Source organism: Carex rostrata, chromosome 7 (assembly GCF_964058835.1).
Source record: "Carex rostrata chromosome 7, lpCarRost1.2, whole genome shotgun sequence".
In the NCBI taxonomy this organism is placed as follows: Eukaryota; Viridiplantae; Streptophyta; class Magnoliopsida; order Poales; family Cyperaceae; genus Carex; species Carex rostrata.
In genome coordinates this window covers 4,126,643-4,153,915 of record NC_135924.1, presented here as the reverse complement: position 1 = coordinate 4,153,915, position 27,273 = coordinate 4,126,643, and the positions used below count along the sequence as shown (strand labels likewise).

General features: G+C 32.9%; 2 protein-coding genes across 7 annotated transcripts in view; one reads left to right on the top strand and one right to left on the bottom strand.

Moving 5' to 3' along the window:
- The window catches only part of LOC144556837 (uncharacterized), a 75,698-nt gene that overhangs the window by 29,382 nt on the left and 19,043 nt on the right, over window positions 1-27,273 (top strand). The window lies entirely within an intron of this gene.
- LOC144556831 (uncharacterized) lies at window positions 12,342-26,152 on the bottom strand. 4 transcript variants are annotated; one of them, XM_078305293.1, is made up of 4 exons: window positions 25,796-26,152; window positions 25,034-25,155; window positions 23,699-24,500; window positions 12,342-13,717 (listed from the first exon to the last, which is right to left on the bottom strand). In XM_078305293.1, exons 3-4 carry the CDS (start codon window positions 24,408-24,410, stop codon window positions 12,609-12,611), a joined length of 1,821 nt encoding a protein of 606 aa, XP_078161419.1. In that variant the 5' UTR covers window positions 24,411-24,500; window positions 25,034-25,155; window positions 25,796-26,152; the 3' UTR covers window positions 12,342-12,608. The 4 variants fall into 4 exon arrangements, with proteins under 4 accessions (XP_078161419.1, XP_078161420.1, XP_078161421.1 ...); XM_078305294.1 differs by lacking the exon at window positions 25,796-26,152 and having other exon boundaries at window positions 25,029-25,599; XM_078305295.1 differs by lacking the exons at window positions 23,699-24,500; window positions 25,796-26,152 and adding an exon at window positions 14,311-14,399 and having other exon boundaries at window positions 12,342-14,256; window positions 25,034-25,599.

The window sequence follows — 27,273 nt, the reverse complement described above, 5'->3', positions numbered from 1 at the left end:
CACATTATCTCTCTATGTTCTCTGTTTAAAGCCTCTTCAAGTCCACCGCTGTTGTATCTTCCTTTCTTCTAGGTATATCTAAATTGTCTTATCTACTAGGTATCTAATTTGTCTTTTTCGTTAATTAGCATATACTGTAGTTCTTAATTTCTACAAAATATCTCAATTTTTATGATTCTATTCACATGTATTTCATCCTTATGATTTTTTTGTCATTTCGTTACTGTAATAGATCATATCCATTAATTATTTACTCTTTTGCGTTTTATTCATAATCACTTTAATGTTATATCAACTTTTTGTTTATCAAATATAGTCTCTGTTATAACTAAGCATACAAACGTATTTTATAGTTAATTGTAATTTTATAATTTCGTATCTAACTTCTTTAAAATTTTCTAGATTTTGATTATTTATTTAATTTCTAATTTGGTATTTCAATGAATTTAAATTTATTACCAATCATTTTTAAATAATGAAACAGTAAGAAATTTATTAATTAGAAACTATATTAATTAAAGTTGAATTAAATAAATTAGGTTCGGGAATAGAGATTGAGGAACGTGAAGAGTACGCTCGAGGAACCTACGAAATTCAAGGTGCGGTGTATTTCCTGGATAGTTGTTAAATTACTTTACCGTTTGGTTATATATTTATTCTATAGTTATGTAATGAATGGTGAATTTGGAATCTAAGGAAAGATGCCATGATTGTTATTGAAATGGATTTTTGAAATGAACATGCTATATATGAATAGAAAAGGCTAGGATATGATCAGTGAACAGGGGCCGATACGTTTTACATATCGGGATGTATACATTGGGTTCGGTGTTCGACTAGACCCCTCGTTAAAGTGACTGTAGGCGAAAGCGGTCCTGTCACGGGTCAAAACTTAGCGGAAAGCCGGATGCACCGTCTAATGAGACAGTCAAGACCTAGCGGAAAGCCGGATGCACCGCCTAGTGAGACAACCAAGACTTAGCGGAAAGCTGGATGCACCGCTTAGTCAGGCAAAAGAAATGTGAATTAAAAAGGAAACAAAGATGTTTTTGATTAAATAACTAAATTGGTGCATCATTGGATAGATTTCATTAATTGAATTTGAATGAGAAATTTATATTTGATATCTAAAGTTAATTTCACAAAGATCCGGGCTGGAACTAAAAATCCGTACGGAGAGTTTTTGTTTGAGCTCTCATCCGTACCACTTTATTTATGTGGGTTCCAGGTGACGAAGACAACGTGGCTAGGCGAGGTGAGGAGTAAAATGAGAAGGCAAAGCGAGGATAAACTATTATATTGCCACTTTGTTTATTTTGTTTGTTTGAATACATATAATGAATATGGTTATGAGACATTTATATAATAACCATGTCCATTTATGTCCTTTGTATCAAAATACTTGTGTGATTTATATATAGATTTGTGGCAGTATATATATTTTATTAAAATTTTATTGATGATGTGTGTAACATGCTCACGCCTTACGTATAAATACGTGACGGGTTGTCGTGGGGTGTGATAGCCTCAGACGACTGACCCGCTCCAGTCAGATGCTCAAATCCTGCTCCAGCTCCAGGCATATCCTCATCAGACGACGGGCCCGCTCCAGCCGGACCCGCTCCAGGCGCAGGCCGTGGTCTCCACCGTCTAGATTTAGGCATACTACATTTACAAAAAAAAATATTAAATAATCACAAATTAAGAAGAGAAAATGTCTTTGTCCACTAGCTAGATCTAGGCATACTACATTTTATGGTTTATATTTTGAAATTTTACAGTATACATGATTCTTTACAGATTGTAGTTTAAGCTGAAATGTAGCATTTTTTACATTTTATCTTACAGTATACATGGTATTATTTTATGGTTTAGATTTAGAAATTTTACAGTATACAAGATTCAATTGAAAATTTTAAACAATTATAAATAATTTTACAGTATACAAGATTCGCAATTTCAAACAATTTCTAAATATTTCCAACCAAACTCACAATTGAAACCCTAAACTCGCAATTCAACAATTATTTCAAGCAATTAAAACTCTAAATCCAATTCAAGCGCAATTATTTGTAAGATACATTCTATGATATTACGACTTATAATTCCTAATCAATTCTTAAAAATTATCAATTTTATTCTTAAATCCTAACCCTAAACTATCAATTTTAGTTTTTAACCGTAAACCCTAACCCTAGATTTTTATTAATAACCCAAAATTGAAGCAATTCAACAAATTCGACCATAATTTTACAATTCCAAAGCCGATATCCAATTAATTTTATTCAAGTATAGCCCAACAACAAAGTCATGGCCCCAATTCCATACAAATTCAACCAACCACAATCTTACGAATTAAACCAATTAATTTACATATTCAACCGATTAATTTACAAATCCAACCAATTAACACAATTAATTTACAAATTTAACCAATTAACCCTAACCCTAAACCCTAATCGGGTCGCCTTCCGGGAAAATCAACAACCCGGCAAGGTCACAAGCAATTCGCAACAACCAATTCATAATGAGTTTTGATTTAGATAATTACCTGAGAGAGCTTGAATACACAACAAGTCAGCGGGTTGCAAACCTTCCCGAAATCACCAATTCACGGTCAAGGCACCACAACGAGAGAGAGAGGGGCAAAAATAGTGAAAATGGGCTTCTAGAGAGAGAGAGGGAGAGAGGCAGAAAGAGAGAGAGAGGCAAAAGAGAGAGAGAGAGGCACGAGGGCGGAGCTAGGCGGCGCTGGGCGGAGGAAGGGGCGCGGCGCCTTTTTTTTCTTTTTTTTTTGTCTGTGGTGCGGGGTAAACAGAGACAGAGAGGGGAGGCGGGGCATTAATCCATAGCAGACCGCTAGGGATCCTGGCGGTCGGGTCCCTAGCGGACCGCCCAGGTTCCTGACGGTCTGCTATGGAACTGGACCGCCGGTAATTATGGCGGTTTGGTTATATTTCGAAAAATTATGATTTTGTGGTTATTTTGGTAAATACCTTATTTTTTTGGGTTATTAATAAAAATGGCCGTAACATGCAAGTTAATGCAAAATTCCATCACTTTTTATTGCCTCATAATTAATTGTAAGAGGGTTTCAATGCATCATGTCTTTCATACCTCATCATACCTCATATTTTATATCTTCATTTTCAAAGTCCAGATTATCGATCCGAACTGTTCAACATGATATATATACTAAAATATGATTAGGGATGAAATTTTATAATTTTTGAAATTTTTTTACTATTTTTTAAGATGGGTAGAAAATCACTGCTTTTTGAACGATTCAAACACAATGTGAAATGGGTAATGTAGAAATATTACTCTGTGCAAGTGTTTTTATATGTCTGAATTAGAATATAACAAACTTATTTCATTTCTAATTACCACAAATCGATAATAACCGGCAAAAAAAACAAAATTCCAAGATAAAGAAACAAAAAATATATGTGCGCGCAGATTGAGCATGAAGCGTACGTAGCACATATAATTTGGTATAATTAAATGTATGCATTTATTTTTTTATAAATATTTAAAGTTTGAAAATTTAATCGTCACCTTTTTTTTTTTTTTTAAATGGCTAAATGTCTGTCTTTGTAAAAGTACAGTAATTTGTAGAGTTGTAAACGAACATAGAACAAAACTAGAGTGTGATGTGGTCACCAAGAGGAGTTAGTGAGCACACCTTCAAAAGAATATCGAATTGACTTCGAACTATAAATCTAAACCGTTGAAATCCCTATACTTCGTGAGTGATACATGTACATGCAAATTTTTTTAAGTTTTGAATTTATTTAGCATATGGTCAAGTAGTCAAAACAATGAAAATTTTATGAATTTTTTTTTATTATTTTATGTATTGATTTTTCATCATTTTTTTTTACCGTTTAACTATGTACTAAATAAATTCGAAAGTTTAAAATTCTTGCATGCACATACATCACTCACAAGTATTTGAATTTCAATAATTTAGATTCGTAAATCGAAATTAATCCGATATTAATGTTTTGAAAATATGTTCATCAATCCCTCCTGATAAACACATCACACCCTAATTTTATTCAACTAACATATATAGTCAAATAGAATTAATTAGACAAAATTTGGACCTGGCTCATGTCCGAAAAAGCCAAGTTGAGTTAGGTTGTAGCCAAACTAATCACGAGGTGCTGTAATGAGTCATGCATAGATCAAAGAATTTTACTGACTTACATTATAAGCCAATGAGAATTATTTTCTTTTTACAACGAGTTTCATAATTAACATAAAAAATTACAATGGAAGAGTCAAAAAGAAAAAGGCTTCATAATTTTCTTACAACGACTGAGGAACGAACCGAGTTGAGTTTGATTTAAACTGAACTCGTGATATAACAAATTTGAATCAAAACGAACTGATTAATAATAATTAGTTCATTTTGAACTGATCTCGATCGAACAAGTCACGAGTTAGAAGTTCTTTTTTTATCCGTCAATCTCGCAAAAATATAATATGGATGGCATTAAAAGGAAAAAAGAAAAAGAAAAAGAAATACCTTGACTTTGACGTTCACGTTGACTTTGACCATGGTCAACAGACAACTCAATTAATTATAAGCAAACAATCAAAGTTAACTGTTTTTGTCGGACCTTCATTCAAGTATTTACGAACGGTCTGAAGTACGGTCGATCGATTTACGAACTAATTAATTTTTGAGTAAAGATGTTGTCCCCCTTGAGTCTATCCCCTAAATGTCCCCCTAACTAACTAATACATAAAGTACAATAGGGACCACTAATTACATGGGGGGACTACTAACTACTTAGGAGACCACTTATATTTGAAAAAAATTACAACTGGCGCACACATGTATGGATATTTATACGCACAAGTATTACCATATAATATATTAAGTATTCATACCTAATACATTAAGTATTAAAAATAAAAACTGGACATTAACTTTCTTTTACACTCTCATCTTTTATATATTTTTAGAAGTGGGTTTTTCTTGTCCGTTTAATCTTATCAATATTTCTAATGATCTGTGATGAATTTTGCGAATCTAAAATCACAAACATCTTCTGCGTAATTTTCTCTTTCAAATGAGATCCATGATGAAGTACTTTCGGGTTCTTTATCGTTCAAGTATTCATACCTCAGTGTGCAAATATTCATATCTTGTCAAATATTCTTCTTTAAAATGCCGAGTATTCATACTTAATTAATAAGTAAAGTGTAAATATTTATATTGTAAAGTGTAAATGTATTGATAGGTACTGGGAGCGTCTAGGTGTTTATTACCAGCATGTACAAATTTGTTGATAAATATTGGAGATGGTTGAGGTTTATTAAAGTTTCTTTTTAACATTAATATTTGTACATAAATTCATAGGTATGTACACAATTGTTAATATGATTGCTATTATCTATAAATAACAATACACATCTTCACGTTTAAGTAGGAATACTAAGTGTTTTAGATATCAATAAATCAAATAAAGTATGTATGAAAAAAATAATAACATAAATGACTAGATACGAATACTTCATGTATTAACTATTGGTAAAACATATGCATCACATTAACACCAAAATTTGTACAAGTAGATATGAATACTTCATGTCTTAAAAATTAGTAAAAACATATGCATCACAGTAACAACAAAATTTGACCAACTAGATATGAATATTTGTTGTCTTAACTATTGTTATTTACCGTTTCATATATTAATAGCTTGAATATCATTAATTTTAAAAAATGTTAAATTAAGATACATTACAATGTAACAATTCATACTTCAATTATTAGTATGAATATTTTTCTGAGTACCTATCAATATGTTCAAGTACCAAACAAATTAATTGATTTAAGTTACATTACAACATAACAATTCAACTTCAATGTGTAAGTATGAACACTTAATGTGTTATATATTTTTTTGGAAATATAAATGTCATATGTAAACAATTCATATTACAAAAACTACCGTACTGGTGATTGTGTAGTGGTAGTCCAACCAGGTAGTTAATTCATGAAGCACATTTAGGAATTTTTCACAAATATTTTACAATATAAAAATTTACACTTTAATGTGTAAGATGAATACTTGATATTTTAAAAATGAATGTTTACAATAATTACAACGCCGACACTTGAGATGGTTATTACGAATCTGCTTGTCCTTGGTTTTTTGCATGTGGTCCCTATCGTAGTCGCTTTCAAGCGACGTTTGTGGCCCCCCAAAGTCAGTAGTGATCCCCCAGGTAGTTAATGCCAAAGACACATCTGTTGGTTTCTCAGAAATAATTTACAACATAAATATTCACACTTTACTGAATAAGTATGAATACTCGGCATTTTAAAGAAGAATACTTGACAAGGTATGAATATTTTCACACTGAGGTATGAATACTTGAATGACGAAGAACCCGAAAGTACTTCATCATGGATCTCATTTGAAAGAGAAAATTATGTAGAAGATGTTTGTGGTTTTAAATTCGTAAAATTTCTCACAAATCGTTAGAAATATTGATGATATTAAACGAACAAAAAAAATCTGCTTATAAAAACGTGTAAAAGATGGGTGTACAAAAGAAAGTTGATGTCCAGTTTTTATTTTTAATACTTAATGTCTTAGGTATGAATACTTAATATATTATATGATAATACTTGCACATATAAGTATACATACATGCACATGCCAGTTGTAAATTTTTTCAAATATAGGTGGTCCCCTAAGTAGTTAGTAGTCTTCTATATAGTTAGTGGTCCCTATCGTACTTTATATATCAGTTAGTTAGGGGGACATTTAGGGGACTAGAGTAGGGGGACTGTTAGTTGATCCCTTAATTTTTTTTTTTTTTTATATAAGAGATTCGTACAAATTCGATAGGCCTGTATATACGTACTACAGGCGTACGGAATTATTTTTCTTAACCAGACATTTCAACTTAATTATCTGCCTTACAACTCATATATAAGTTAAGGGACCGAGCGCAAATTAAATTATTTTTAATACTGTTTAGGATAAGTTAAAAGGGACCGAACGCAAATTAATTTAGTTAATGAATGTCTAATGAATTGTGAGTTTATATCCTAATTTCTAGTTTAATCATTCGAAAAATAAGGCTAAACTACGAATCCAAACAATTATGTTTAATACTATGTATAAACATAATCATTATTTATTTAAATAAACATTCAATCAATTTACTTAACATATACTTAACATATGTTTACTTAATTCAAAAATATAATAAAGATAAAAACAAAAACACAACAAAAAAAATAAAACATTTTTTTTTGCATTGTTATTTGTTATTTATACAGACGTATTGTCGAAAAAACTATGTCACGAAAAAGTATAAGAAAAATATATTGCAAATAACATTACATAAAATATCCATTATCAAATCCCAACTGTTAAACAATATCAGGATATATCCTGCCAAAATTATCACACCTGTTCCTAAAAGAACCATCAAATCGAATAGTAGATCAAAAAACACTTCTTTCTTTAATATATCATTCTCATTTTGTTGACAGTTGACCATAATCTGCAAAATGCTATAATTAATAAAATAAGAGATTTCAATTTATAGATAAATTGACTTTCTGCTTAACATGATTTAGCACTTTTATATCTGTAATGGTTACTTTCTAAATTGATTATCTCTAATATCTTAAAAGTTGGCAAGTATTGAGTTTGAAATAATATGATTCCATATTTATCTAAGAATGATTGGATTGTTTCATATAAATAGATCATCACAACATATTCAATCATTATTACATTTATATTGTTCATCTCATGTATGTATAAACATTATGTTTTGATGACTAGAAAATACTTTTACAATGTTTTCACATAAACATTGCATTACTTCAACTCAAAAATCATGATAACTTCAAGAGGTAATCCTTTTCTAGAATAGAAACAATTAAAAGAATTATTTTTCTTATTTTAAAAGTGTGCTTAAGTACCTTTTTAAAGGGATTATTTTATATATACATGGAGTACACCATCATATTCACATGACCTCCGATTAAAGTCCGAAACTAGAGCAACATAATATTTTTTGTATCTACCAGCATATGGTAGCCTCTACCTTTCCAACAAGTACAAAAGAAAATAACTAATAGTTTGAATTCTAATTTATTTTGTACTTTTTATAATACAACCTCAAGAACGTTTGATTATAACTAATACACCATTTTTATTATAAAATGTAGGCATCTGATATACTAGACATGTAGAAAAATTATTGCAAAAGGCTAATTTAATGTTGAAATTGGAAATCATTTCTTCTATATTCAAGGACACTGCAAAAATAATGAACTAATTTTGAGCAATTTAGTGTGAATTGAACTAATTTATGCTAATTGTTAATTAATTTTCAAGTTCAATGTTTTTCAGCATAAGTCAAGTGCATACTGAGAGGGAGAGTAATCTCAGAAATAATTCATGTAGCGTACAATTTGTTAATTTTATGCCACAGAAATTCAAAGCCCACTTTCGTACCAAGCGGCATGTCTTCACCCTATCAGTCAATGACTCAATGCCAATCAAAAGTTCAAAACAATACTTTTAATCCTGACCTGCTATATGTTTGACAACAAAGTTCACATTACGGAAAGATTCTAACAAAATAGTCGAGTACAGTAATTCAAAGAAATAAATTCTACATTTTAAATTTAAACTTCAAAACTGTTAGTCTCATTTCTACTACAACTTGTAACAAAACGCTTCTCTAGTGCTCACTGAGGCATCCAGTGACATTGATAATAGAAGTATAGAACACATCATATTGGCTAGTTTTTTTTAAAAAAAAAAGGCCTAAGTCCGTTTCATTGCCATTGAAACATAGAGTTTTTCAAAACAAACATAAAAGCAACATAAGGTTCACCAACCAAGCAACAAAACAACAAAAGCATAATAAGAACATGTAAGTAGTAGCTGAAAACAGTCATTAGCACAAAATAACACTAGTCTATGCCACCAGAAGAGCAATTGTGGCCAAAAGAAGCAAACTACAGAGCCGAATTAGAGTCACTGGAGATCCAGCCACCATCTGAGCATCATAATTAATTTGAGAAAGAAATTTAGAAAAGAAGAAGGTTCAAGAGAGAGAGAGGGGGGATGAACTGTCAGGGCGGACCTGGTGCGACCTTGGCGGACCAAGAAGAGAACCAAGGAAAGAGGAGCGCGAGAGAGGGAGGACCTATTCCTTAATCTTCTTCTGACTTGTCGACGGAGCAGGAGGCGCACGAGAGAAATAAAGGAGGTGCTGAGGGAAGAAAAAAAGCAACATAGGAGAAAGAGGCGCAGCGAAGAGAAGGGATGTGAAGAAGAGGCGGCGCAGATTGGATCTAGGATAGAGAAGAGAAGAAGCGCAACGCTCGAGTTCCAGCGAAAAAAATTAGACTCGTTGGATTTAAGCTGCACGATTTTTGACTCAAATCCAACGGTGCAGAACGAAAATGCGTGTGGTAATATGTATGGCTATACTACATGTGACGGGTCCAATTTGAACTAAATGTAGACTTCTACATTTATAAAGAATGTATTTAATCAAAAGAAGATAGATTATTTAATTGGAGGGTTCAGATTCAATCCGAATTAAGATCAATCAATCTCAGCCGTTGAAGTTTCAGGACAGCCAATTTAATTTAAGATGCATAATATAGAGAGATTTCTCTTGAAGTCTAATGGAAATTTAGATAGTGTTAGTTTTCTTGTTTTATAACTTTTTTACCATGACAAGATTCACACAATTACACAAAACTTAACTCTGAAAGCTTAGTGATTTTTTTTTTCAAAAAAAAAAAAATTGGATTTTTTTTATGAAAATTTGAGTTTTCATGAAAAAATCTTCAAGTTCGATGGAAATTTGTGTTTTTTTGGATCAGTTTGTATATTGGAAATGGATGTAATGCATCATCTTAAAAATTAAAGATGAAATTTGTACCCGCATGATTCCACTCTATGGGTCCTGTGTTTCTTTTATAATATTTTTCTTTTGTGTTCAGAGTGCGTTTGCTTTATTACACAATTTAATATTAGTAAACTTTGAACATAAAAAATAGATAATAATCAAAATATTACTTTATGACACACTACATAAATAATCAGTAGATGATTGTTAAGAAATGATCTATCATTTTAACTACTCATTCTCATGAAATATTATGCGCTTTAAATTGCTATTTGAGCAAAAATTAACAAAAATAATGCTATTTTTTCTCATTGCAACTAAATAATTGAAATTTATTTCTTATAATATTGTTCCTTTTATGTGCTACACAGAGAAATATTACTTGAAGAATTCGTCCTTAACTGTGATTGGTGGTATCTTCTTGGTATCAGTGTATTGATACCAGCATTTTATGAATTCGTATCCTCTGAGATATCTCAAACTTTGCGTGACTTTATGGAAAATCCCAACCATTTAAATATGTTCTGCACGAATCTCAAAGCATACATAATTTTGACCCCTACATCACCTCCGAATAGGCACCAGACACGTCGGTCACGCAAAAGTTGAGATATCTCAGAGGATACGCGCACTCGTATTTTATTGTCTCTATAAAATCTCAATGCAAAGCTTCATTGGATTTGAAATTAGCACCTACTCAGCAAAATCTCAATTAATAATCTCAATTTTCTATTTATTAGTTGGAGTTTAATTATGCAACTAAGTAAATGGGTCAATTTTCATGGAATATTTGGATTTCGGTCACTCATGATATTAATTTAGTACATCATATTTTTCACAATCTGCATTGAAATCAAGATTTTTATAAATATTTTTACAGGAATTTAACATGAGGTGTCACTTAACGGTGAAATTGATTTAAATGCTTTAATTTTAAACTTCATTTGAGAACAACATATATTTTGTTTAATCCATGCTAGGGGCTCCATAAAACGATTTAACAACAAATTTAATTATATATTCGAAAAGCTTAATTGATATAACCATCTTTTGTCAAATCTATAAAAAGAACGGCCAATTGTGCACCCAATTTATTCAATGGACCATTGTCTATATAATTCGACCCACTGCATACTATGCTACACAATTTCCACTTCAGTGATTTTCTTTGAAAAAATAGAGAGAGTTCGTGGAGCTGTTATTGAGCTTTATGCAAATCTCATTAATGCAATGTTCTGAAGCAAGAAAACTAAAAAAAGTTCCCTTGAATAAATATAAAAAAAATTGTTTGGCTTATCGGAAGATACTGACCTTAGTTATTTAATATTATAGATGTATTTGCTCTAGAGGCCTCTAGTTGTGTTTTTTTTTTTTTTTGAGAAACAGCCCTTTACACGTACGTAGTGACATAAGAAGCCTGAATAACGCGTCAGAAAGTTCCAAATTTGCATAGTTTCAAAATATACCTGTCACTCTGCACATACTAGGGCCTGTGGATTTTGTTAGAGATTGTACCAGTACCTCTAAATCGGAGTAAAACTTACACTGTTTAATGCCTCTGGATTGAACTGCATGCATTCCTCACAGTAAACTCAGTCCCTCCGCAGTGAACATCCATTCCCCACATACTGTACCACCAAGAGCTAATAAAATTAACAGATCAAAAATTAAATTATTCCTTTAATGGCTACTGAAATAAAGTCAAAATCTTATAATTTGTTATATACGTAATTAAGATGATTTAATATATCATCAAAACTTAGTTCACTTCCAGAGATCCCATAATCTTGTACCAGTTCTTCTCCTTTTACAAAAAGAACCCTATACAGATTCCTTATCATATCATGTACCAGACCCCAAATTACTAACAAAACTCACATAAAAAAACCAGCAAAGAAATATAGGCTACAAGTACCAATTATAAGTACAAACTACAAACCCTTGCATAGATCCCATCCATCTCCCGTACCAGACTCTAAATTGCATATAAACCCTTAAAACACCAAAAATAACAGCAAAGACCACACATATATCAGGTCAGGCCTCAATCTACAATTTACAAGAAACCCCCCTAGAAAACCCAATCTACAGCAAAGCCTCTTGAAAAACCAAATGTATAGCTGAGCCCCCATATATGTCAGCTGAGACCCCAATTTACAACAAAACCCTTCAAAAAACCAAAATTTTCAGCAGAAAACTACAACCCAAGGACAGCACTACACAATATATACAAAGACACCTAAAAACCCCTAGAAAAACACGGACAGCACCACCAAATATTTACAAAGACACCCAAAAATTACAGCACGAAGAGCATGTACCAGTTGCTCGGAATCTGTAAATAACAAACATCTGGTCTGACCATGAGAAGCTGTAGCTTGCATACCCATCAAGAGACTTGTGGGCCTCAATATGAAAGGGGAAAAAAGCAGAATAACCAAATAATATTACAGCAGCCGAATTGTATAAGTTTACACCCCCATATGCAACACAACTGCAAGTGAAAACACAATGAAATCACAAAGAAAAATTAAACTAAATGCAGAATAACCAAATAACATTACAAATTATAACAAAAATAATCAACAAAGCAGTATAAAAACTTTAAAGTTAATAGCACAGGGAGCTGTCAAAGTACATTAATTAATTATCTACATTCTAAGAAGCCATCATTGACCCAATTTGGCACATCAATCATTTGTCTTGCCACTTGTCTGCTCCATGAGATCTCTCGCATCATCATCCCGTCCCATTTTCAAAAGTAGTTCTAATGCTGGAGCAGAGGCAGCTAAATCGGGTTTCACCCCTTCTTGCTTCATTCTGTTCAGCACACTCATAGCCGAGTCGATTTTTCTGATCTTAGCATATGCTTTAAGCAAGGAAGTGTAAGTCAAGAGATCTGGCGCCACATGATTGAGATGCATTCTATCAAGGATATTCATCACATCATCAATATTGCCATCATTTACATAGCCGAGAAGTAAAAATCGATATGGTACAACACCTGGTTTTATACCTCCCCTTACCATTAAGTCGAGCAACTTTTCAGCTTCCTTGCTTTGTCCTTGTTTGCACAAAGAATCCATCATTGATCCATAAGTAACCTCATCCGGCAAAAAACCTCGATCAACCATATCCTTGAAAACTCTAATTGACTCTTTCCAACAGCCTAGCTTAGAATATCCATTTATAACACTATTATATGTGATAAGATCAGGTGTGGCACCATGATCAAGCATATCATACAATAGTTTCTCTGCCCTGTCAGGTTCTCCCTTCTTGCAAATTGCATCAACAATTATAGTGCAAGTGACCGTGTCAGGCAATAATCCCTTTGCAACCATCTCATTTAGCACCATCTTTGCCTTTTCTATTTTGTTCATCTTGCAGAGCCCATCTATCAGAGTACTATAGGTATGAACATCAGGATTTGTACCTCTAGAAATCATATTACATAGCAACTCTTCTGCGTTTTCAGTTTCTCCCTCCTTGCAAAGTGCATCTATGATGGTAGTATAAGTCACAACATTGGGATTATGTCCTTTAGATACCATGGACTGGAGGATTTCCACTGCCTTACCCAATTGCTTTTTCTTGCACAACCCATCCACGAGAGTAGTATAGGTCACAACATCAGGTTGAACTCCTTTAGAAACCATGTAGGACAGCAGTTCCTCTACCTTCTCAGTATCTCCTTCCTTGCAAAGGCCATTAATCAGTGAGCTGTATGTGATTACATCTGGGGCAATACCCTTTGAGAGCATTCGGTCAAACAAACTAAATGCTTTCCTCACTTCACCTGCTTTACAAAGACCATCAATAACAGTGTTGTAGATGATCAAGTCAGGTGTGCAACCCAGCTTTGGCATTTTATCGAACGCCATGGCTACGGCCTCACTAATCCTATTCTCAGAACAAAGGCCCTTAAGTAGTGGATTGAAGATGCTAGGTTCAGCTCTCTGCCCGCCCTTAATAAACCGCCCCAAGAAAACCAAGCCTAGTCTCGGGTGATTCATTCGGGTACAGTAGCTGATCAAGATACTATAGGTACAAACATCGGGTGAGGGTGAGAGCTGTCTAGGTTGGGTCCAGCGGTTAAATAGTGAAAAGACAGTTGCATAATAGTTGTTAGAGTTCTTCATACGAGTTAAGGCTGTAAATAGTTGATTAAAGGAATAGATGGATGGTGCCGGGTTCTTAGCAACCAGCAAGCGATCAAAAATTTGAAGAGCATCTTTAATAGTAAGAGTGCCCGATCGATAACGTTCTTTTACAAGTAATTCCAGCTGGCGGGTCCCCATGGCCATGGGATGAAATGGTTACAATGGACAGATACAACTGTAAGATTGGGGGCAGCTTCAACACTGCTTCTAGAATATGGAGCAGATACACCTGTTTGTTTAACTTGGGTGGACAGAAATCCAGAGAGGTCACCTGCAAGGACCTTACTGAAGGTGTGATATAATTTATCAATGGATTACCTGAAAAAAAAAAATTAAAGAATGGTTAATTGATTTTGCATAAAGTGCTCAAGTCTTCCAGGTCAGTACAATAGTTACCACACAGAGTACTGTTAGGTTATGCCCTTTTGCGTTAGGAGCGCTTTAGATACTGCATCATGTTGGACTCTTCCAGAAGGGCTTTTTGGTCATTTTTCCTTTCTAGGGATTTGGTGAACGAGCAAAGTGATCTAAAGAATCAAGAAGCAAGCAATGACTAAAAGCTATAAAACAATATATCATACTGAATGTAGCAAAAGGCTAAATAGGAACTCCTATTTCCTAAATTAATGTTTTCTGATCAGTCCTCTTATACAAATTAACAAGCCAGTAGTCTGTATCAAACAAACTTTGTCTTTAAGAATCAGATTTTAGAAGTGAAGGACTGTTTTTGTTTGCTTTTTCTTCACTTGACAAATTGGAGCTTTGTTTAACTCCTAGTACCATACTAAAAAAGTGATGCCTCTCAGGAGTTCAAAATTGACCTTACAAATTGAAACAGAGCAAAAAAAAAAAAATGAGTGCCAATACAATCTTGCCAAAACTTGATCGGTCTCAATATCTAAAAAACCCAAATTGGTAGTCTTAGGTTGAAACTTGAAGTGTAACCTGCTCATAGAATAATAGTAATTATTATGCACAATTAAGAGATGCTTGATCCAACAATGGATTCATTTATTAAAGTAAAATAGTTTCACCACTACACATGTAATCTCGAAATAAGTTTAGCGCCTGGGTGATAACCACCACAAATCCTAATTACTTTCAGAAATGTAAATAGCTCATACAACTAGTACATATGTAAATAGAGGAGGGTTCAAATGCCTCCATTTTTTGTGCCTCCACTATGCCTCCACTTTTTAAAACTTTAATAATTCAAAATTTAAAACTTAAAAATCAAAATAAAACCGTTAGATATGATCTACATCATTTTATCTATGCACATGTAAAAAATTATGACATTTCAATTTTAGTTTGATTATCATCAAGAGCTTGTAAAAAATGCACTAATTTGGATGATTTCTAGATGTTGATTTTTGAATTTATTGATTCACATAAAAATAAAATTGAAATGTAATAATTTTTTATGAGCACATAGAGAAAATAACATAGATCACATCTAACGGTTTTATTTTGACTTTTAAGTTTTAAATCTTGAGTTATTAAAGTTTTAAAAAATGGAGGCATGATGGAGGCACAAAAAATGGAGGCATTTGAACCCTCCTCATGTAAATAATACAAATAGTAAGTAATAACTACTAAAAAGAATATTAGCTCAGAATGGTATTCCTAGTGTGCTCTCATTCTCCTATTTTTTGCACGTTTGATGACTAAATTTGTTGGTGGCTCATATAGTTGACTACATTGCAATGCACCCCAAGAATAATCAGCTGTGTGTACAAGTATACATAGGCCAATTTTCGCTCTAACCCAACTTTTTAATAAGTAGTGGATGATGATGCTTAACTTCATTACCAGATTTACATATAGGGGTCATAACTGTAGTCAATTGGCTTTTATGTCGTGTACCCAAGCATCTATTTGAAAAAATTAGCAAAGGATACTTCCAGACCGGTCATTTTTCCAAGAAACTTGCATGCACAGTCACCAGGATCGACCAAAGTGCTAAATTTGAGGCCTAAATGCAAAGCACCTAAAGAATCACTTACCACAGTTAGAGAGAACCTAGTCATAATCCATCTTCTATGATTTGAAAGAAGAGGTAGAGCGCTTCTTTAGACAACAAGTATGAAGCGTGGCTACACAAAAATGGTGTTTGGAGCGACAATACTTCTCAGGAGCATTTTGACAAACAGTTGGAGTGCAAGAGAGAGTTGAGAGAGGAGATGAGCTGAAAGCAGGGGAAGACAGGAGTTGCTTCGGAAGAAGAGAATGAGGCTCAGGCGGCGGTGGCACTGGGAGTAATTTAGTTCAGTGTGGGAGAAGTACAGTACAGTGCTACTTTCGTCCAATTTCAAAACACCAAGGAAAAGCCAATTTGGGGAAGAAGTAGAGAGGTAATCTCATCCAATTTGGATGAACCTCTACTGAATTGTGGGTCCGCTTTCTTGGTTCTGGTTACGGTCTAATAGAATAGGTCCATATGGTGATACCACAAAATTGCAAGAGTATTTCAAGTTTTACGATCAGATCCCAACTGTTCGATTAAATGTTGAGCTAATCCGGTTGTGCCAAAAGAGATTTAACGGTCCGGATCTAAACTCAAAATTCGATTGACTTCAGGTGGTATCAAACTATCAACTCGTTAAGGGATCGGATTAGGGGTGTAAACGGATCGGATAATATCTGATTTCGTCCGAATCCGAATCCGAAAAAGTACTTAAATTATCTGATCCATATCTGTATCTGAGATTATCCATATCTGTATCCGTATCCGAAAAATTATAATGGATACGAATATGGTAAGACATTTAACTATCCGTATCCGACCGTTAACACTTTAAACCACAACAAATGTGATATATGTTCTTAAATTGATTTATTAAATTACATATTGTACGAAATAATTTATTAAATTGCATATAGATATATATTTTGATGAACAGTATAACACTATGACATAATTAGTGACTAATATTTTAATAATATAATAAATGTTTTGTAACTAACAAGCTAATTATGAAAAATATCCGTATCCGTCCGATATCCAATCCGTATCCGTAACATTTAATATCCGATCCGTATCCGTATCCGTATCCGAGACTATTTGTATCCGAAAAATTATAACAGATACGGATACGAGATTACCTCTAAATAATATGTATTATGTTTAGATTTGATCTAAGAAAATAAATATGTATTATGTTTATAATAAATGATGAGATTTGATGTACATTTTATCGTAATTAAATGATTTAAAATTTGAACAGTTTGAGCTTAATAGTTACTTACATACCATTGAATAATAATTAAATTAAGTAAAATTTGATTATTAGTCTATCAATTTGAAGAATCCATTTAATCTTTTTAATTTAGAGAACTCACTGCACGTATCATCAATTCAGATTCTGTATTTATGCTAGAATTTCATAATCTAGTTCATTGTTTTGCATTCGATGCATGAATTTAAACGGTGGGTAAAGGTATTAACAAAGTTGTTCTCGCTTCATGCTAAAATTGAAATGGAGGCAGACGTACGTTTGTATTTCCAAATACTTGATTTATTTACCTTAATTGTTTGATTTTGTTATTCGATATATTAATTGTTCTCAAACACAATGTGAAATGGGTAATGTAGAAATATTACTCTGTGCAAGTGTTTTTATATGTCTGAATTAGAATATAACAAACTTATTTCATTTCTAATTACCACAAATCGATAATAACCGGCAAAAAAAACAAAATTCCAAGATAAAGAAACAAAAAATATATGTGCGCGCAGATTGAGCATGAAGCGTACGTAGCACATATAATTTGGTATAATTAAATGTATGCATTTATTTTTTTATAAATATTTAAAGTTTGAAAATTTAATCGTCACCTTTTTTTTTTTTTTAAATGGCTAAATGTCTGTCTTTGTAAAAGTACAGTAATTTGTAGAGTTGTAAACGAACATAGAACAAAACTAGAGTGTGATATGGTCACCAAGAGGAGTTAGTGAGCACACCTTCAAAAGAATATCGAATTGACTTCGAACTATAAATCTAAACCGTTGAAATCCCTATACTTCGTGAGTGATACATGTACATGCAAATATTTTTAAGTTTTGAATTTATTTAGCATATGGTCAAGTAGTCAAAACAATGAAAATTTTATGAATTTTTTTTTATTATTTTATGTATTGATTTTTCATCATTTTTTTTTACCGTTTAACTATGTACTAAATAAATTCGAAAGTTTAAAATTCTTGCATGCACATACATCACTCACAAGTATTTGAATTTCAATCATTTAGATTCGTAAATCGAAATTAATCCGATATTAATATTTTGAAAATATGTTCATCAATCCCTCCTGATAAACACATCACACCCTAATTTTATTCAACTAACATATATAGTCAAATAGAATTAATTAGACAAAATTTGGACCTGGCTCATGTCCGAAAAAGCCAAGTTGAGTTAGGTTGTAGCCAAACTAATCACGAGCTACTGTAATGAGTCATGCATATATAGATCAAAGAATTTTACTGACTTACATTATAAGCCAATGAGAATTATTTTCTTTTTACAACGAGTTTCATAATTAACATAAAAAATTACAATGGAAGAGTCAAAAAGAAAAAGGCTTCATAATTTTCTTACAACGACTGAGGAACGAACCGAGTTGAGTTTGATTTAAACTGAACTCGTGATATAACAAATTTGAATCAAAACGAACTAATTAATAATAATTAGTTCATTTTGAACTGATCTCGATCGAACAAGTCACGAGTTAGAAGTTCTTTTTTTATCCGTCAATCTCGCAAAAATATAATATGGATGGCATTAAAAGGAAAAAAGAAAAAGAAAAAGAAATACCTTGACTTTGACCATGGTCAACAAACAACTCAATTATAAACAAACAATCAAAGTTAACTGTTTTGGTCGGATCTTTACTGAACTATTTATGACTTACGAATGGTCTGACGTACGGTCGATCGATTTAATTACAAACTAATTAATATTTTTTTCCTTTTTTATAAGAGAGATTTGTACAAATTGTATAGGCCTGTATAGACGTACTACAAGGCTTACGGAATTATTTTTCTTAAGTAGATATATCAACTTAATTATCTGCCTTACAACTCAAATTTAATACTGTTTAGTATTATAAGTTAAAGGAACCACAGCGCAAATTTAGTTTATGAATGTCTACTGAATTGTGAGATTATTTTCTAATTTCTAATTTAATCATTCGAAAAATAAGGCTAAACTACGGACACAAACAATTATGTTTAATACTATGTATAAACATAATCATTATTTATTGAAATAAACATTTAATCAATTTACTTACTATATGCTACAATATATATAAAAAAAAAATTAAACTGTTAACTTAATTCTGCGATTGTAACGAGTAAACCCTTAAAAAAATATAATGAAGGTAAGAACAAAAACATAACAAAAAAACATAAAACAATTTTTTGCATTGTCATTTATTGTTTATACATGCTTATTATAAAAAAAATATGGCAATGGAAAAATATAAGAAAAAAATATTACAAATACCATTACAAATAATACCCATTATCGATCAAAAATCAAAAGTCAACTGTCAAATTATAACAGAACATGGACTGCCAAAATTCTCACGTCTGTTCCTAGAACCATCAGATTGAATAGTAGATTCAAAAACGCTTTTTCCTTAAGTATATAATTCTCATTTTGTTGACAACTAACCATAATATGCAGAATGTTATAATTAATAAAATAAAAAAATTTAATATATAGATGGATTAACTTTCGGCTTGACATGATTTAGCACTGTCATATCTGTAATGGTTACTTTCTAAATTGATTGTCTCTAATATCTTAAAAGTTGGCAAGAATTGAATTTGAAATAATATGATTCCATATTTATGCAAGAATGATTGGATTTTGATGTTTCATATAAATAGATCATCACAACATATTCAATTATCATTACATTTATATTGTTTATATCATGTATGTACAAACATTATGTTTTGATGACCAGAAAATACTTTTACGATGCTTTCACATAAATATTGCATTACCTCAACTTAAAAGACATGATCACCTCAAAACACATACAAAAGAAAATAACTAATAGTTTGAATCCTAATTTATTTTGTACTTTTTATAATATAACCTCAAAAACATTTGATTAAAACTAATACACCGCTTCTATTATAAAATATAGGCATCTGTTATACTAGACAGGTAAAAAAATTATTGCGAAATGTTAATTTAATGTTGAAACTGGGAATCATGTCTTCTAAATTCAAGGACACTTCAAAAATAATGAACTAATATTTGAGAAATTTACTGTGAATTGAACTAATTTCTGCCGATTGTTAATTAATTTTCAAGTTCAATATATGTTTTTAGCAAAAGTCAAGTGGTAATCTCAGAAATAATTCATGTTGCGTATAATTTGTAAAGTTTGTGCCACAGAAATTCAAAACGCTACTTTCGCTGCCAAGCGACACGTGTCCTACTACTCTTGCAAGACAAGCCACGCGAGGCACCGGGCACGTGCTCAAATACATATGCGCACAAATCACATGTATAGCAAGTCAATGCCAATCGAAAGTTCAAAGCAATACTTTTAGTCCTCACCACCTGCTATATGTTTAACAACAAAGCTAATGCCACATAAAGATTCTAACAAAATAGTCAAGTACAGTAATTCGAAGAAATAAATTATACGTTTTAAATTTAAACTCAAAACTATCATTTTTTTTTCTTATTTTTTACTCGAATAATTTTTAACACTTTAGCATAGCTCCGTTTATATATAATTATGTGCAATTTTTAACACTCTTGAATTATTTGTTAATTTACAGTTAATTACATTACATAGATTTATTTGGAGATGACATATATATGTTTATGAAATTTCTATCATCCATTCAAACTAACCCACGAAAGAATCAACATTATGTAAATGTAAGGAAATTACAAATAATACTATACATAAGTTAATTAGTTCCTCAATTTCTAGTGGAACAAAGTCTTAAATTTCAAACAACTTATTCGAACCCGTGCGAATGCTTTATTCTACTCATCACTTCACTGTATGCCACACAAAGTTGTCCCCTTCTGAGGAAAATTGAGATGCCCAGAACAATGCATAATTCGGAGGATGAAAGAATTTATAAATAAAGATGAAGGAACTTAATGCAAAAATAAAGATGAAGAAATTTATAGTTTCAACCATCAAAAACAATTTGATGCACACATTTTAAAATTACACCATTTTCCATTATCAAACTGTCAGAAACTATAAACCAAAATAACAGCCAAATTACACTCAAGAAAAAGGGAAGGACCCACATGAAAAAAACAGCTTTTAACTTCTGTCCTGCAGTACTAGGCCCCCTAAATACTTTTCTGGCATATATATATCATCATATTAAGAAGCATTCTCTAGTAATTCACACGAGTACAATTAAATAAGACGAAAAAACCAGTAGTGATTTTTTATAAGAGACTATTGGGAGGAAGACCAAGAGCATCTTTCACAGGTGAAGACTTTAGTCAGTACTATAAGGCACCTCGTACCATATCAACTAAGACTGACAACAATAACATGAATCTTAAGTGGTTTATAACTCAAACACATTAAACCCTTCTCATCTAGCTAATAATAGTGGTACCAGCGGTATCAGCACGTAAATTGGATCAAAAGGCAAGTTATGCTGAGTTCAGCACCAAAGAGGAATGGATTCCAAATCTTACGGCAACCAGCTACTCAAGTGTGAAACAGTGCAAAATTCTGAAACATAAAACAACAAATTCAAAAAGCAAATTCAAAAAACCTTGCCCTCCAAAGTAAATTAAAAAAATTGCACTTGTACATACTTTCGAAATGTAAACCAGTGTAAAATTCATAAAGGCCAAGTCCTCCAAAGAAAAAACCCAAGCCGTCCAAAGCAAATCGAATCGGATTTTACCTAAATATGACAAGTCCATAATTTTTAAAGACGCTTCCCATTGTAAGCACAACATAACAAAGCAATATTAAACAGCAAATACTAGCTGGCTCATTCCAAGCATAATCAAGTAAATAGAAAGCACACATTAAAACAATAAATAACTTAATTAGCAAACATATTCCTTCCAAGGATGCAGAAGTTACAAAAAAGCATATTTTAAGTCAAAAGGCTAACAAAATGTTCAACAACCAAAGGTAAAAACTAAAGTACAACAATCAAATTGGACAAATGTTTCACAAAGTCTCATTTCTACCACAACTTGTAATAAAATGTCTCTGCAGTACTTACTAAGAGACCCAGTGGCATTGACCATACAACAGATCATATTGACCCGCGTTTGCTTAGTTGGCAAATACCAACGTTTAATTGGAGCCCTCTTTATTATGTTAACTTGTAGGGGATCGCACACAATGAACCCAATTTATAGAATATAAAATATAAGTTGGGAGGATGAGATACATTGGCTGGTCAAATAAAATAATGGCTCAAAGATCATTTTAAAGAGAATTAAACATCAACTAAATCTGTTAATAGAGTAATATGCAGCAGAGCAGTACAAGCCCTTCAGTTAAACAGAGTTATAAAATGCCCAAAGTACATAAAATGATTACCCAAATTCAAAAAAGCAATCTTCAACCAAACTCAGCACTTCAATCATTTGTCTTACTAATTGTCTGCTCCATGAGATTTCTCGCATCATCATCTCGTCCCATTTTCAAAAGCAGTTCTAAAACCGGTGCAGAGGCAGCTACATCGGGTTTCAACCCTTCTTGCTTCATTCTATTCAGCACACTCAAAGTTGCGTCTACTTTTCTGCTCTTAGCATATGCTTTGAGCAAGGAAGTGTAAGTAGAGAGATCTGGTGCTACATGATTGAGCAGCATTCTATCTAGGATATTCATCACATCATCAATATTGCCATCATTTACATAGCCGAGAAGTAAAAATCGATATGATACAACACCTGGTTTTATACCTCCCCTTACCATTAAATCAAGCAACTTTTCAGCTTCCTTGCTTTGGCCTTGTTTGCACAACGAATCCATCATTGATCCATAAGTAACCTCATTCGGCAAAAAGCCTCGATCAATCATATCCTTGAAAACCCTAATCGATTCTTTCCAACAGCCTAGCTTAGAATATCCATTTATAACACTAGTATATGTGATAAGATTAGGTGTGGCACCTTGATCAAGCATATCATACAATAGTTTCTCTGCCCTGTCAGGTTCCCCCCTCTTGCAAACTGCATCCACAATTATATTGCATGTCACAGTGTCAGGCGATATTCCCTTTGAAACCATCTCATTTAGTAACTTCTTTGCCTTTTCTGATTTGTTCATCTTGCAAAGCCCATCTATAAGAGTATTATAGGTTCGAACATTAGGATTTGTACCTCTAGAAATCATATTACATAGCAACTCTTCTGCGTTTTCAGTTTCCCCCTGCCTGCAAAGTTCATTTATGATGGTATTATAAGTCACAACAGTGGGATCATGTCCTTCAGAAACCATGGACTGGAGCATTTTCACTGCCTTGCCCAATTGCCCTTTCTTGCACAACCCATCCACGAGAGTATTATAGGTCACAACATCAGGTTGAAGTCTTTTAGAAACCATGTCGGACAACAGTTCCTCTGCCTTCTCAGTATCACCTTTCTTGCACAGGCCATTAATCAGTGAGCTGTATGTGACTACATTTGGCGCAATACCCTCTGAAAGCATTCGCTCAAACAAACTAAATGCTTTACTAATTGCCCCTTCTTTACAAAGACCGTCAATTAATGAGCTGTACGTAAATACATTTGGTGTAGTACCCTTTGAAATCATTTGGTCAAACAAACTAAATGCTTTACTAATTGCGCCTTCTTTACAAAGGCCATCAATAACAATGCTGTAGGAGATCACGTAAGGTCTGCATCCCAGCTTAGGCATTTTGTTCAACACCATGGCTACGGACTCACTAATCCTATTCTCAGAACAGAGGCCCTTGAGTAGCGAATTGAAGAAGTAAGCATCACCTCTCTGGCCCTGCCTAATGAACCGTCCAAAGAAAATCAACCCAAGTCCAGGCCGATTCATTCGAGTACAGTAGTCAATCAACATAGTATAGGTAACGACATTGGGTGACGGTGAGACCCTTCTAGATTGGGTCAAGCGGTTAAAGAGTGAAAAGACAACTGCATAATGGTTGTTTGAGTTCTTCATGCGAATTAAGGCCTGAAACAGATGATTAAATGAATAGATGGATGGTGTCGGGCTCTTAGCAGCCAGCAAGCGGTCGAAAAATTGAAGAGCATCTTTAATAGTAAGAGTGCCCGACCGACAGCGTTCTTTTACAGCCAGCTCCAATTGGCGAATCCCCATGGAGGTGTATTTGAAATGGTCACAACTCCAGTTGGAGATGGTTCATTCAGGTGCAAGATCGGTAGTGAAGTCACTTTTTAATTTTACAACCTGGTATTGACAAGCACGATTTCAATCAGATCAGCTACCATGCTATTAGGCTACAATTAACTACTGGATACAATTTAGGATCTAAACTATAATTCCTGATACCATAGTAAGAAGCTCAGGCCTCTAGAAATAGAAATGATACAGCTTGACCAATAAGAGAGTTGATGCATCTCATAATTACAAATAAACATTGGAACACCAGCCGAATTTATGGCCCCAACAAACTAATTACTCTTTATTCTTTAAGAAGACGACAAAAATTACCAACCAGAGGTTCAAAATTGACCTTACAACTGTTTTTTGCCAAATTTACAAGTTGGTGCTATATTGAGGATCTTAGAAATAATTCCTATACCATACTATAAAGGTGAGGCATACAGGTTTGGTATGAGTGAACAAATACCAGAGTCGATGCCTCTCACAAATTACGAATAAGGATTATAATAACCAGCCTAATTTATGACCCAACAAACCAATTACTCCTACTGGAGATAATTAAATGATAGAAATCTAATGATCAAAATTAACCTTACAAATTGGATCTGTGGCAGCAGATACTGCGCATGCAAAGTGATGACCAGTACATGCCGGTACAAACTTGATCAGCTCAAAACGACCTGAGATAACTGTGCTTGATTGGAACTGGTCTTGTAACCTGCTCATAAAGAAATTTTGTTTAAGAAAATATTTGATCTAATAATAAATTGCCTTTACATGATTCGTTAAAATATAATACCACCATTATGCTTGTAACATTAAAACTAAGTTTAGATGTTGTGAGATAACCTGCACAGATCCTAAGAACTATCTGAACCCTAATAACTCATAAGCTAGTACATATTGAAATAAATACAACTATAGATGTATCCCTCAGAATGGTACTCTTAGTGTTCTCTCATTCTCTTATTTTTTTTGTATTCAACCTTACTAAACTGGTTGTTGTGGTTCATAACCTAAACCCCTATTTCCTTCCTAAAAAATCAAACTTCACAACTGCAATTAATTGGTTTTATTTGTTATTTACCCATTTGGGAAATGAAATCTAAATGATACTTCAAAACAGAAAGGTTCACAAAATTGAATCCGTACAGTAATATCTCTTTGGACTTTGGGACATTTTATCAAGCAACTTACGCGCACGGTTAGAGAACTCCTAAATCACACAAGTGCAGTACCAAATACGGGACACCGAATTAACGGAATTTGAGAAAAAAAAAAAAAAAAAAACCAAAGTCACCATAATATCTGAAAAGTCACCTATAAAGGAACCAGCATAGGAGGGCAAAAGGTGTTACCATGGTTGAAGAGAACTTTTTCATTCTTGCATTTCAGAGAAAAGGTTGAGAGCTGGTTTAGAAACATGTATAAAGCTTAGCCGTCAAAATCTGTTGCTTGAAGCAAGAATATCTCTCAGGGGCATTTTCACAAACAGTTGATGTGCAAGAGAATTGTATTACACCACATTGAAAAAGGATGAGAGGGGAGCTGAGGATTGGGGGGAAGAGAGTTGTGAGGAGGCAGCGATGGTGTAGTAGGAGCTCCAATGAAGTATTGGGGGGATTTGGCAGCGTTAAAATGAAAAGAGAGAGGGGTACTTGTTCCAACTTCCAAGCGACAATCAGTTGAAGTGCAAGAGAGAGTTGAGAGAGTGGGGTTCCAGACTTCCAGTAGAGAAGCTATGCGGTTCCCTTGTTTCCATCTAATTGAATTGGGTTAGTTACTTGGGCTGGGAGCAATTTTCTTTTCAAAGGTTTTTTTGGGCCTTTTAAGTATAAATTAAGCCTAGAATTAAATGTTTATTTTAAAAACCATTGAATTTAATTTTGTTGGACGGAATTAATTCCTTTCATAATTTAATAGTTTTTCATTTCAATTAACTGAAGTACAGTATCTATACGAATTTAAATCACATTACAACTAAAGTGTACGGTTCAAAGAATCCATCGACCTTTGATATATGATATATCATAGACAAAATAGCATGGTTGAAGCCGATATGCATTGCAAACATGTGCATGATGTTAACACAGCCTTATTTCGTTTGTTACAAATAGATGCATGAATATGTTTCTTTTTTAGTAAAGATCAAGCCACACAACCATATATTTATTACCACGAGAGATTTTCTTATTCGGATTTCGAATCTGCGACACATGAATGCGTTTGCTAACAATAATTAAACTTGATGTTTCTCTTCGAAATGTCACTTACAATGTTTGAACACAATATGGATTTTCACTAACTAACATGCAATTATACAAAATAAAGAAGCAAGTTTGAAGTGTCGCAGCAAAACGGGGAGACCGACTTAATGAAAATTTTATCAAAACTCAAATTTTCATCAAAACCCAATTTTTCTTTCAAATAGAAAGAGGAATTCACTAAGGTGTTAGATTTAAACTTTGTGTAAATTTCTTCATGCTTCTGTTAATAGTTTTTTTTTTTTTTTTTTCAAAAAAAGATGGAGGTCAAATTTTCAAAATTTATTGATGAGAACACCAGAAGTGCCAGGGCTACTAATAGTTATTTGATTAATGATTGAAATAGTTATTGATAAAGGGGAACAAAAGGGTGGTGACACAAAAAAAAAAATCAGCATTCAGACTTGTTAGTACATGTCGTAAATCAACTTCGTTTCATCATCCATCGTAATTACAAATATAAAATAAAAATAAAGTCTGGTTTAGAACTTTAACTAATAATGTAAGATTTAAAAAAAATTAAGTCTTAGTGAATAATTTCATAGGGTCAAGTTGAATAAAAAATAATTTTA